Source organism: Dermacentor variabilis, chromosome 3, assembly GCF_050947875.1.
Source record: "Dermacentor variabilis isolate Ectoservices chromosome 3, ASM5094787v1, whole genome shotgun sequence".
Lineage (NCBI taxonomy): Eukaryota > Metazoa > Arthropoda > Arachnida > Ixodida > Ixodidae > Dermacentor > Dermacentor variabilis.
This window is the reverse complement of record NC_134570.1, coordinates 153,414,556-153,428,413: the sequence shown is the minus strand read 5'-3', so window position 1 is coordinate 153,428,413 and position 13,858 is coordinate 153,414,556. Positions and strand designations below refer to the sequence as shown.

Genomic DNA, 13,858 nt, shown 5'->3' with positions numbered 1-13,858 from the left:
ATCTTGTGGGGAAGGCCACGTGATTTGTTTCTTCTCTCTTTTATTTTTTTTGATGAAGGAAGAGGGACAAGTGTTCGTCGCCCGCTCCCCCTCAATCTTTTTAGCGTGGACATATAAGAATGCTCATCCCGATTCAATACGTGGGATCAACAAAAAGGCCAGTAGGCTTGCGCAAACTATTTGCTGAAGAAAATATTTCTAAGTGGAAACGTTATAATCGTAATATTAGAAATGGTCCGTGGACAATTTTGTTTGCGCCTTGTAAGGAAAACAACGTTCTGCGCGTGCAGTTTGTGGACAATAAATGAACACTATCGTTTCTCATGAAACTGCGTGCCAGTCACGTGACGAAGACTTCTCTGCTGCGTCTTTCCACACGAAACAATTGTGCACGTTTTCTTTTATCATTTTCCGACGAATAATTCGGAATACATAAAATGTCGCAATCAATTTCTGCAAGAGCTGGGTTGTTAGCTGAAAGGAAGCTTATTGAACTAGAAACAGTTTACGGAAACACTGGTTTATAAGTTATCATACATCGTAGATATCATAATAGTCAGCATTATATATTTCACGCATATGCAATTGCCGTATTTGCACAATTCTAACGCGCACTTATTTGGATAATAAGTGCGTTCAAATTTGCATGCGCGTAACAATGGTAACTAATACTACTCAAAATCAATAACGAAACCGATTCTTACTAAAATATAAGCTCAATGCAAGGTAGCTAGCCCTAGTGCCATCGAACGGAGTTCATTTTTTTTTTTTTTGCGGGGGTTTGCGTTCGCCATTTTCCAGTTTGCTGCACATATGACATTTCAAATGCATTATATGGAACTGGAGATGACTTTCTGTGGTCGGTAGACAACGAAAAGGAGGTGTCGTCAGACTCCGACAGCGACAAGCCGCTAAGATTCAGCTACCTGCGCGCCTGTGTGCCTTTGTACGATCCATAAAATTTTGTCAACATGGTATGCATCGACTCAGGTTTCGTTACTTTATGCGCGCTGTAGAATTAGCACCAATTTACTTTTTTAATATTTGGGTGGTAGCATAGGTTGGCGCTACAATTGGAGGCGCGGTAGAATCGTGCAAATACGGTAATTATTTATCTCACAATAACCCCAGCAGGAATCAATGTTATGCTAATTACATAATTTGTAGACCTTTTTACCGCAGGAAATTGTGTTTCTTCCTGAAATTTCACAAATATCAATGGGTTGCTTCACGCTGAGGCTGGGCCTCCAAGCTCAATTTTTTTGGAGGCTGCGGAGTGATGCATGTAACCTGGGGCGCTATAACGTTAAGCTATTAAAAACTTTTCAATTCCAATTCTGAAGTCAGTCCTTCGCGATTGGTCAAAAACAATTTTGGGCCACCCTTACGTCGCCTGTCAGTCACCCGACGTCAGGCACAGCGCGATAGCTCCCCGTCTGATATGACGTGTATAGACTGATTATGCCTGATTGGAGCGAACGAAAGAAAAATTGTAATTTCTGATTGGACAACTTTTTGCCATTAGCCCCCCTGGCTATTGGTCAAAAGTTTTCGGGCTACAGCCATTTCACCTGCCTGTCACGCGACGTCACAAAACCGCAAGAACTCACCGCGTCAGAGTGACGTGTACGCGTTAAAGGCGCATTAATATGCCGAACCAAACTGAATTTTCTTCTGAATAGCCGCAGGCTGCCCCGTTCCGAAAGGAATAAAAGATGGCTGCCGCCGATCGCTCGGGCACTGGCTGCTCACACCTGCCGAAGAGCATGGGTTTATTTGAGCATAATAATTTTTTTTTGTGTAGCCGTGTAACGTCTTCGAGCACTGTCGGCACGTTTACGACCTCGTTCTGCCAACTCTTCTTTGCTGAGGATTCGCTTTAGCATCATTCTTAAGCTTCCGTTGCATGCCGCCGCGATTTTCGACCAGCCACCGCAAGCTGAGTGAGGGAAAGCGGACCAATCGCGGAGGCCGGTACCGCCCTCTTCATACGGTTATCGATTTCAAGTGCACTGGCTCGGCCCCATCGAAACCCTCTCCACTTGAGTTTGCTCATCGCCTCTTTTCAGCCAATCAGATAAGACAAGCCGCTCAGTGTACGCAACGTTATTCGTTTTTCAAGCAAACAAAAGTGACCTCCTAGAACAAGGAGAGCATTTCATTGGTCTGTTCAGACAACCCTGTGGGTCACCGCCCGATGCTTGCGTCGACGGTTACGTTATAGGGCCCCTGCCTTAGCTAGGCGGCACGCAAAAGTGGTCTTCACATGCGCATTCTCTGAAAATATTTCACACCATTAATTATTATTGTGGATTGAGAAGTCTGAAGAATAACCACATGCTGCCTGCAGCAAGTCTGAGTTTTTGGCAGTTCTTGAGAAAAAAAAAAGAAAACCTTCGATTCATTACCAAGAGGGTGGCTTATTTCTTGCTTTATTTTTTTTCTCGCTTTTAGGCATCGGGGTTTACGCGCCAGAACTACTACCAGATTACGTGGCGTGTCACAGTGGTGGAGTCCGAAATTATTTTGACGTCGGGCCTCTTTGACGCCCACCCAAATCCTGAGTATGCACGAGCGTTCTTTCGGCCGGCACCGAGCGTTCACCGCGGCCGGCACCGAACTCAGGACCTTGAGTTCAGAAGGGCAACGCCAGTGGACGCTAAACTACCGCGGGTGGGCCTTCCCTGAATTTCGTTATTCAGATGCACGTAATCGTGAGCTTTTTCACTTCGTTTAAAATTTGGACCAGAAAGGGTTAACGAAAGACACCCTGGAGCACCAGCCGCGCTTATAATCCACGGGATTCGGGAGAATTCGCTCTCGAATTTCGAGCACTCCGTGCACGAGCTTCATTTTTTTCATTCGCGATCGCGCGAGTACTTACGCCTGGACAGGCACCATCGCTGGTTGTCGTTAGATTTCAACCTGAAAAGGCAACGACAAGGAACACCGAACCCACGAGACACTATGCAGGTAAAATTCGGTCGGCAAGTACACTGAGATCTGTCCGTTTGCAATGCAAAGTTACAGTGTCAGATGGTGTGCAACACTTGGCAAGTTACCTGTCGACATCAGAAAAAAAAAGCATGCTTCGGGCTTTATAACACGACCGTTTTCATCAACGCTGTCATGCCCACTTATTCACACTATGGTTATTGCATTTTGTAGCAGAGTCACGTTATATACCAGATGTTTCTGCAACAACAGTCTGAGATTACCAAAATTAGGGGATATTAGAGAATGATACATGTTTTACTGCCTTCATAGCAATAGCGGACATAAAGATGCGCGCTATGGTTGACAGTGCAATTATAAGTTAGTAAAAGTTGTCAAAATTTTAGATTAGTGGCTTTAGGGGCGTTTCTTATTGCATAATTGAAATCAGCCAGTGCCCAAAGCTCCAGCTGTCGCTAAAGAAACTCTGCGCACACCAGTTTTGAGGAACACATATCCAAATGTGGCGTGAAATTCAGTGCCTATTTCGTCGCAGACTCTGAAAATATAATACAAGTCCTTATTAAAATTAGTGAAATATTGTTAATAATTGCACTGGTGGTTATAGCGCGATATGCGATATGCACAGCTACTGTGAAGCACCGGCCTTAAATAGAATTTGATCTGGAAAGTTCAACTTTAAGTAATCCGAGATATTCATAGCCTAAACACAGGGCGTTTTTTCCATACAGAAGTGCTTTAAAATTTTCCATAACATCACCATTGAAATAGCACAGAGGCCAAAAGGTAGGGAGTATTAAATTTCAAAGCCATAAGTACATACCACTATACAGAATTCAACACTACGATGTGAAACGTTTAAAAAAGCGGGACATTTAGAAAAAATTTTTCACCAAATAAGTCACTTTGCTACTGGTTGACCTAAGGGCCATTTCACACTGCATGAACATCGAGTTTGTTAACGTCAGCCGCAAACGATGCGTTGATAGTAACCGAGTTATGCCGATGCAGCAAAGATTATCCGTCTTTAAGCTTTCGTCATGAACCCTAACAATGGTTGCTCGGTTAGTGTTACAATAACCGGCAAACATATGTACCTCGTGGACGTTGTGGACAGGCCTAATGCCAAGTGTGACAGTGCAAAACCGGATAATGCGCACTATACGTGTCCGCTTCCGCGAGTATCAGTGGATGTTTACGTCGTAGTAACGCTGAAGAAGGCATCAGCATGCACGGTGAATACACGGGAAAAAGCCGTCGTAGTGTCTGCACCGCAGCGAAGTGCCGCCGATGAGGGTGGAGAAAAAAAAAGTATTTTGCTGGCCAAGAAAAATGCTTTGACGGACTTGCAAAAGCACCAATGGGATTGTAGGCCAACGTCTTAGACGCCGATACACCGTGTCATGAGCCTTATCCACAAAGCTTCTTGTTCGCAAGTACCTTTTGCATTTGGCCAGAGGCGTTCGCTGGTAATATGTCTGGCAACAGGAATGACTGAAATTATCTTTACGAGCAGTCCTACCGTAAAAGTTTTAGCTAACGATATTCGCACTGTTAGGATTGGCTGGAATTTTCTGGCACGAACAATTCTGGCGTAAGACCTCGTTGTGAATACGGGGCCAGTAGAACAGGTCACAGCAAAAATTTATACAGCGGAAGCGTTTACAAGAAAACGAAGATTTAGCAATCGGGTAAGTGAAAAACGCAGGTCAGAAGTGTATGGTTAGGAGATTAGTGCGTGCTATCTCGTAAAAAAAGTTCAGACGCCGTTTCGACGAATATTTCCGAAGAATTAGGGTCTTTATAACAAGATCAATAAACCTCGTAGTCGTCGGAAAGAAAAGAAATAGACGTTGATAGTTGCATATCTCACTCATTTTTAAAACTAGAAGCTTGAACCTAGCGTTATGAAAGATTGCCTGACAACTTCTTTAATTTTTTTTCTGTATCTTTTCGTAATAGATTTCGTAATCATCGCTTACGTCGTACAAGAATTCCGTAGATTTCTCGGTTACTTTGACATTGGACAATGGTTGGGTTTGCTTCTTATGCACGCGTGTGCAGAAATATTTGAATCAGTGCTTAAAACCTGCATATTTCAAAATGCTTTAGAATCAAGATGAGGGGTCGAACCGTTTCATTCCCAAGTGCTGTTTCTCATTGGCCGGCCGCCTTCCTTAGTAACACGGCCGACAACGGCTGGGTCCTGCTCTTACGAACAGTTCTAGTGTAAGAATAAGGGCGCATATTACAGTATCAGTCGATGCCTAAAGTGAGCGGATGACACCTACGCGACATCTAAACGTCGGTGGAGCTTCTGTTACGTGTGTGTCAACACAGAGCGAGCAAAGAGCACAAGGAGCAAACTTGACAAGGCGACAAGTTCATCACCACGTTCAGCTAACAATCACGTGCTGTGCGGTAGATCGAGCATATGCGCTGGTCAAGGTTAGGATTGATGTCACCCCTCAACCAAATTTCAGTGGTGTCTTGAGCCCGAATGGGGTTTTTTGCAACCTGAATTGAGCCGCCGTTCGCGTAGATTGTCTATAAATCATGCACATGACGCAACTAGCAATCTGGTTGCCTCAGATTGGGTTTCCTTCATTGTATGGCAGTACACACCTATCGCATCGCTCACGTTTGAAATTCCGCGAACTAGCTGTGCGGAAGCTTCGAACTCTTAGGTGTCACGTTCGCCTATTAGCGCGAGGAAGTTTCGCACTCACAATGTTACCCGAGATACTATGTCGGTTATTAACAGCGCGATCAGCTCCGTCCATAGTCCTCCCGCACGCAGATTAGGTGTCGCAACTGCTGTTAAACCACTGGCTATCCATCCACTTGTTTTGCCCACAAACAGTGCTCCGCTTCGGAAGGTTCAACTGGTATAAATTAAAACGCGAATAGGAAAAAAAATGCATAAGACATTTAGACAGTGCTACATAGTTGTTATGTCGGGTGTCTGCGATGCGGCGAAGTTTAGAAGCGCGCCTCCGCCACTAAATATAGCCTACGTCCTACGCGCCGGAGAACTCGGAAACTACAAAAACGGGTTCTCATTTGCGTCGACTGGTCCTCGTTTCGCCGTATGTCGATGGCACGCCACAGTTAATCCTGGCCAAGTTGCTCGCGCTCTCGCCACGCTTGACCGATTCGCTCTGCGCTGTTGAACGATCCCCGCACCTGTGTGAGATGCGCGAACTCACCGAGGCTCGGGGAAGAGGAGTTGACGCTCCGACGGGAAGTCCGATGGCGAAGGCCGTAGCTGCCAGCAGGAGAACGGAACTCGTGACCGCTGCGAGGTCCAGGGAACGCGAATGCTGGCTCGTGTCGGCTCGCGTGCGGGCGGTGATCGCGCGACCTGCGTCGTCGTCTATGACGTCGGAGTGCGCGAGCTCGCAGAAGAAGTTGAAGTCAGTGAAGCTCGTGCGCCACGGGCCTTGCGCGCGTAGGGCATTCTGCCCAACGACAATGCTAATCATGATGATTCTAGACATTGGCACAACTTTGTATGGGCAAAGAAGCTGGCAGTGGCACAATAAGAACGTGGCGGAAAAGTCTGCGTAGTTTAATAATAATGGTGCGTATTCACAAAACGCTCTTATGCGAGAATTGTTATTAAGGGAGAATTCTAGCATATGCTGATGCTGTACATACATATAGCATCTATTAGAGATATATAGATATATATAGTACATATAGCATATATTAGAGAAGTCGGCTGGCCAATGGCCAGCCGCTCATACGAATGAAACGTTTTTTTTTTAAATTCGTCTCAAAGAAATCATTGCCAGGAATTATTATCTTTTGCATTAATATATAGTGGCGACCGCAGTCAGAGCATGCCTTTCGTCTTTCTCACGTAATGCACGTTCGATTCTGCCTCTTGCGAGTCCTCGGGATGAAGTTGTTGAAAATGTTTTATTTGGAACAAGTCGATTGGGTCCACCCTCTGTGTGGTGAGGCTCTCTGGGAAGAAAAATACTTCTCTCACAAATTATGCGACAAACTGCAGACTTCTTCGCGTTATCCGTGAAGGCAATACCTGAGCAATATGCTTCGTACCACATGTTAACCGACAGGGTTATTGGCAAATCCGTATTTGCTCCCTTGCCCCGGGTGTCCGCCATTTTGGTGTGCGCGCGCATTATTATGGATTGGGTTAAGAAGTCGTTTACTGACTTTGTAGTGCATATACAAATGCATATTTCTCTCATTTGTGCCCATATGCGCCTACTTTTGCTTTTAGCGCCACCTGAAAATGCTTTTTGGGGCACTCTTCTTATTTAGAGAGCACCGGTTGTTACCTATTTCTACAAGACCTGGCTCCACTGGCAGACGCTGTTGATTAAAGCAACGCACTTGCCAATATAACGTAGTAAATTGGTTCTTGCGTTGCCAACGTTAATTGAGCTCTCAAAGGCCTTTCACCGTCTGCCTGACGCTCGTTAGCAATGGGAAAAAAAAAATTCGCAAACAGCCTCATTCGGTAGCGGACATGCAACTAGTACATGTTTCACTGTAGGTAGCAATTTGAGACAGAAAGGCGCAGAAGTTTGTGCAAGGTTTACTGTAGATTGCAGTTTGGAAATACTATTTACTGCAAATTGCATTGTGCATTTGTTAGGCGGAACAGCACAACTTCTATTGGGAGTATTGTCGACTTCTGTTACGTGGTCCCCTTTTTAGCCGTTTCCTTTTTTCTTTATTTTATTTTAAAGGTTTCTTGAGGTCTGCAATCCATAAGGAACAAACTCTGTCCCTCATCCCGCTCCACTGTGTTGCTTTACAGCGAAGGTGTTAATGCGACTAGAGGAGCGCTATAAGAAAGTTATATGACTGTTATCACGTATATTTTATTAAGTACATGCTTCGTGTTGTCGATAAATTCGACTTCGCCCTGCCATCTGCTAGCCGCCTGGTTAGCTCAGATGGTAGAGCGGCGGCCTCGGAAAGGCGGTAGTCCCGGGTTCGTGTTCCGGACCAGTACGGATTTTTTCTTCAACTCTGAGGCTTTTCTTTCGACGAACACGTATGCGTTTCCTTTGTAGCAATTGCTACGAACGGGTGAATGTCTGGTTTCCCCTTTATTAAATAACTGAATAATTCACGAAGCATATATTTTTAAGAAATCTGGGTACTGCTGGAGTGATTATGGAGGCAAATTTCGAACTTTATGTGATAACTAGGGGCTTTAAAGATTCTGAAATACTCGTTTTCAACTTCTTTGGAAGAGATATGAAACGCTTAACAAGTTTTCACTGTGCCATGGAAACATCATTTAAGGCAGAAATTTAAGCATATGAGTGAACTAGGGCAACTCTATGGATGACAAGAACAGAAAGCTTGTATTATCAAGGGTAATTAAGCGTTTATAAAATAATTACCGAATGCTCGTGTCCTTCCGATTTTTCTACTTTACACAGACCGTATAGTTGCTGTCCCCGGTCTCCATTGCTGTTAATGGCACGCTGTTTATGTTTGGTTGGAGTAGGAAGCATTTTGTGTGCGACAAATGATATATTCTTTGTCTTTTTACCTCAATTACAGCCTTGTTGAAGCGTTATTTATTCAAGCGTTCCAGAGTGTTATACTGCCCGCGTTCGCTACATTTCTCAGTCTCGCAACATTGTACAACTCTACAAGTCTCCAACTGCTAATTCAGTGATGAACAAAGGCAAGTTTAAGTTTAATATGAGGCCAAGCTTTCGTGTTCCTGAACTAAATGGAAGCATCGCAAAGAATTACAGAACCCTTACTTTTTCCGCCTTATTGTCATATGTGATACGAGGCTCGTAGTTCGTTTCTCCAGTTTCCGCGGGAAGAATACATGGTAACTTGCTTATATTTCGTAAAGATAAGGTGTATGTTGCTGCTAATTCGAACGGAAAGTCCAGAATATGTGGCTTATTTGCAGCACACGCAATAAATGACATATGCAACTACTTCAGGCCAGTATAAATGTGTTGTACGAGTGGCGCAAAATATGGCCCGCTCTCTTTCTCTTTCTTGTTTCTGTTGTACGTGGTTTATAGTAGGTTTTCTCGATGTCCTCTATGAACTACAAAAGGCACCTTGCTTACATTTGTTTAAAATATGAGACAAATTATAGTTAATGTGTAAACAAAGTCCAAAGTGAGTTGACAAATTGCAGCCTTAACTGTAAGTTACATGTGCAGGCTATCCGTCGCATTATAGCTTTGTTTTAGGAACCATGCAGAATTTAAGCTGCTGCCCTAGGGCAAATGAAAACGCCAGTAAGACCACATTTTGGTGAAAATAGGAGAAAGATTATGGCTAATGTTCTCGCGAAGTAGAATATTGTAGAAATTCTTTACAAGCGCCCGAAGATGTTAATGCTAGCAATGTTTCGAACAGACCACCCATCCGGGGTAACATTTTAAAGGGCATGATTCTATTACAGGCAACTTAAATATTTATTATCTGCCGTGGTTGCGTTGTGGCTTTGGCAATGCTCTGGTAAGCCCGAAGGCGCTGGATCAATTCCCTGCCGCAGCGGCCGCATTTTATATGGTCACGAAATGCAAAAAAAAAAGAAATTATAGGACGCTTATGTTTCGCCTTTAAGAGGAAGCTTTAGCTCGGGCCCAACTCCGACGCGGCCTATTCAAATACATGTAAAACGCAAAAACGTTTTTATGAGATAACCCCTGGACCGATTTTGATGAAATTTGTCGCATTTGAAAGAGAAAGTGAAATTCTAGTGACTGTTGGAAGCGGAATTTCGATTTAGGGCTTGAATTTTCTTAAAACGATTTTCAAGTATTTGAGCGTTTGAAAAAAATAGAAGCACGAAGTTTATAAATTCATAGCTCTGCATCAAGAACCGATATCGCGGTTCTGCAAACGGCATCCATTAGATCATTCAAAGCGGACAAATTCAATATGTCATTTTACATCTTACGTGAATTTGTTACGTTGGTTACAACGGTTTTGCAAAAGTTGTATTTCTCTATTATTAAATTTTTTTTATATTCATGTGTAACATATCAATTTTGTCCGCTTTAGATGTACTATTAGATGCAATTCACAGAATTGTATTATCATTTTTCGTTGTTGAGTTACAGAGTTGTAAACTTGATAGTTTCGTTTTTTGGAAATTTTCGATTTTTGCCAATTTTTAATAAAAAATTGACAATCTAACTCAAAAATTCGAAACCAACAGTCACTAGATTTTAAGTTTGTCTTTTAAATGCAACAAACCTCGTCAAATTTGGTGCTGTGGTTGCCGAGAAAAACGAATTCTCCTTTTACATGTATTTAGATAGGAGCACTTGAGCTAAAGCTTCCTCTTAAGAGTGGAACGCGATAGCATTAAAAGTTCCCCGAGCTCTTCTCACGCTTCCCGGCAACTGCAGCTTATGTAACCGTAATGTTTACCAGGAAACTGGCCGCGAACGCTATGCACGAAAGCAAGTGCCATCTGGAGGCGTTGCAAGGAACTGGACGCGCCGCTCCGTAGCCTCCAAAATCTGTGCACGCCGGCGCGCGCAAATGGCGGACCCCGTGGCCGGTCCATGTCTGGTATAAACGCTGGAAAAGAGGTTTGTTTGAGTTTCCGCGTAACAGAATTATGTTTTCTCGTATATTCAAATTACTATCCGACGCTATCATGCCTGTGAGTTGTGTGTAAGTCATACTTTATTATTTTCTTGACGTATTTTACTTTGAGAAATTCAATTATTTCGGTAACTTGTTTGCGATACACGGAGGGTCTGCGTGGTTGGGTACGCGTGGTGGAGTTTGCACGATAGGAGATCATATTTGTCTACAAGAAGGTCGACGCGGGACGGCGATGCCAGACGCGGGACGCTGACGCCGGATTTTCTGCGACACGGGGCCCTTAACGCTGTCGCGTTAAAATTATGGCAGAACGCATCTCACAACTGTCGACAATAGTGCAAATGGAAATGCAGCGACAGATATTTCCGAAATCACGTTTATTTATTACCGGTGTCGCGCGCTAAGGCACCGTGTCGCCAAAAATCCACTGTCAGCGTCCGACGTCGTTTCGCGAAAAATCATTCCGAAGCACAACCACGCAGGCCCTCAGCGTGGCGCAGAGGCGTTACTTAACTAACGGAATTCATCAAAGCAACACGCGCCAGAAAAATCGTAAAGTAAAACCTAAACACAACCCACGGAGATGACAGCATCGGAGTTTAATTTGAATATACCAGAAAACATAATTCTGTTATGCTGAAACTCAAACACAAACCCCTTTTCTAGCGTTCCTACCATTCACATAGTGGCGTCGCCCGTTGGGTTCCTTGCAACATCATCGCACTCGCCTCCGCAAGAAAGCTGCGGTTGCCGGCAAAGCGTGACACGCAGTCAGGGATCTTTGAATGCTGTCGCGTTCCACTCTTAAAGGAGAAGCTTAAGCGTCCTCCAAATTTGCGAATGTATACGCTGGGGTAATAAGAAAACGAAAGCTCGTTGTTTCTAGCTAAAATATTATATATCGCTGGGTATCGATATTAAGAACTCTAAGCAAATGTGCCATCGGATTCAGGTTTCTCCTCCTAAAACCAGTGAAAGAAAGCTATTATTTTAATAAGATCTGTACTGTGAGAAGAGAGACAGAGAGAAGGATGCATAGAAAGGCAGGGAGGTTAACCAGAGGAAGTTCCGTGTACTGTGAAATTAACCATCTCGAAAATAGAGGAGGTGAAAAGAAGGCGTTCCCTGTATTCCGCTATTCCCTGATGCTTCTTCGCGCCCTGAGAAAGATGGCGGCGGCCTGGCTTCACTTTCGGGACATCATCTCCGCTCCAGGACTTTCTTTAAACCACCGTGGTTTGTATGCGTGTCGTACGAGACATCGGAGTGAAGGAGTACGCCATGTATGGGTACAGTTGTCATGAGGCTCTATTGAAACTCATGGGAGAGGACAAGACGAGAAAGAAGACGGCGTGCTCCAAAGGCGCGCGCTAAAGAAAGCAGTAAAGATAAAAGAAAGAAGAAGAATCTCGGTTTCGTTCGCATCGGATGCTGCTGTCTCGTCTAGTTTCGGCGACAGGCTCTAATAATACTTAGGGAACTCCATGCGTTTAAAGACGTTTTTATTACCGAGCAATAGAAAACCACGCGATTTGGTAGAGAGTCAAAATAGAAAAAAAGGAGCGAGAACGAGATTATACTAGTACGTAACAAATTACATGTAAATAATAACTTATAATATTTGGGGTTTTACGTGCCAAAACCACTTTCTGATTATGAGGCACGCCGTAGTGGAGGACTCCGGAAATTTTGACCACCTGGGGTTCTTTAACGTGCACCTAAATCTAAGCACACGGGTGTTTTCGCATTTCGCCCCCATCGAAATGCGGCCGCCGTGGCCGGGATTCGATCCCGCGACCTCGTGCTCAGCAGCCCAACACCATAGCCACTGAGCAACCACGGCGGGTTTAAATAATAACTTCTAATCAATAACATTTCTTGGTAATCTTATTATTTAACAATTACTATTTTTGCTGCAAGGTAACTGCAATTCAAATATTTTTTTTTCAGTAATCAATTACATGTAATTACATGTAATTTACATGTAATCAATTACATGTAATTACTTTATTGGCGGGATGAGCTGTCATTCAAATTCTCCAAAGCCTCGTGGAATAATTGCATTGTAATGGGTATTTTTCTTTAACGTGTACAAGTCTGATCGGCACACGGAGACAGACAGCGACACGAGGGCTTACAATTAGTTTTCTGTTTATCATTTATTAAAAGATATACAGAATGTGTACAATCGCGATACGTAAAGGAGCGAAGTCACATGGTAGCTTAACAATGATTAAAATCTAAAGATGGCACATGATGGTCAAGAACGTAAATTTTGTCAGAACAAAAAAAGTGAAACTAATACCTGGCGAACACTTGTTGCACCATCTCTCTTGATATGGAATGCCTCGATAATTCGGGCGTTTCGGTTTGTGTTCCTGCCACGTCCGTGGCTTTTGAAATACATTGATCCCAATGTCTCGAAATTTGCACCTAATTCCAGACATGCGTATTTCAATTTCGGAGCTTATTCGAAGGCATATCGAAACCGAGCATGCCGGGAGCGCAACAAATGCTGCAATGCTATCACACACACACACACACACACACACACACACACACACACACACACACACACACACACACACACACACACACACACACACACACACACACACACACACACACACACACACACACACACACACACGCACACGCGCACACGCGCACACACGCACACACGCACACGCACACGCACAATTCTGATCAATGCTATAGGCGAAAAAACGTTACAAAGCACGACATACACATCCCGTATTTGAAACTCTTCAGCTCACTTCATTAAGGGAAGAAAGCAGCCAATGAAACGTGACGCGTTGACTGACACACGGCGATCAGGTCAGAACGTGAATCGCGGCAGCCAAGGAAGTATTGAAATTCTAGATGCAATAAAGCAGCACCTGTGAGTATCACTCACGATTGGCTTTGGGATGCTTGCCGGCTAGAACTTCTCGACTACATTCTAATTCTAAGAAATTATGGGGTTTTACGTGCCAAAACCACTTTCTGATTATGAGGCACGCCGTAGTGGAGGACTCGGGAAATTTTGACCACCTGGGGTTCTTTAAGGTGCACCTAAATCTAAATACACGGGTGTTTTCGCCCCCATCGAAATGCGGCCGCCGTGGCTGGGATTCGATGCCGCGACCTTGTGCTCAGCAGCCCAACACCATAGCCACTGAGCAACCATGGCGGGTTACATTCTAAATTTCACGCAAGGTCTCCGCTAGTGGATAACAGGCTTAAAGGGCCAGGTGAAGTTCTTAAGAAAATTAATGGGGGAGTGTATTAGCTTTTACAAGAGAATGACATGAAA

General features: G+C 44.0%; 1 protein-coding gene across 5 annotated transcripts in view; it reads right to left on the bottom strand.

Annotated features, from left to right (window-relative positions):
* The window catches only part of LOC142576414 (neprilysin-1-like), an 85,093-nt gene extending 78,859 nt beyond the window's left edge, over positions 1-6,234 (bottom strand). For all 5 annotated transcript variants that reach the window (XM_075686543.1, XM_075686541.1, XM_075686544.1 and 2 more), the window contains exons 1-2: positions 6,165-6,234; positions 2,885-2,925 (exon numbers count right to left, since the gene is read on the bottom strand). In XM_075686543.1, the coding sequence (XP_075542658.1) occupies positions 2,885-2,901 (17 nt within the window). In that variant the 5' untranslated portion in view covers positions 2,902-2,925; positions 6,165-6,234. The remainder of the gene's footprint in view (positions 1-2,884; positions 2,926-6,164) is intronic.
* Between the last annotated feature and the right edge of the window lie 7,624 nt (positions 6,235-13,858).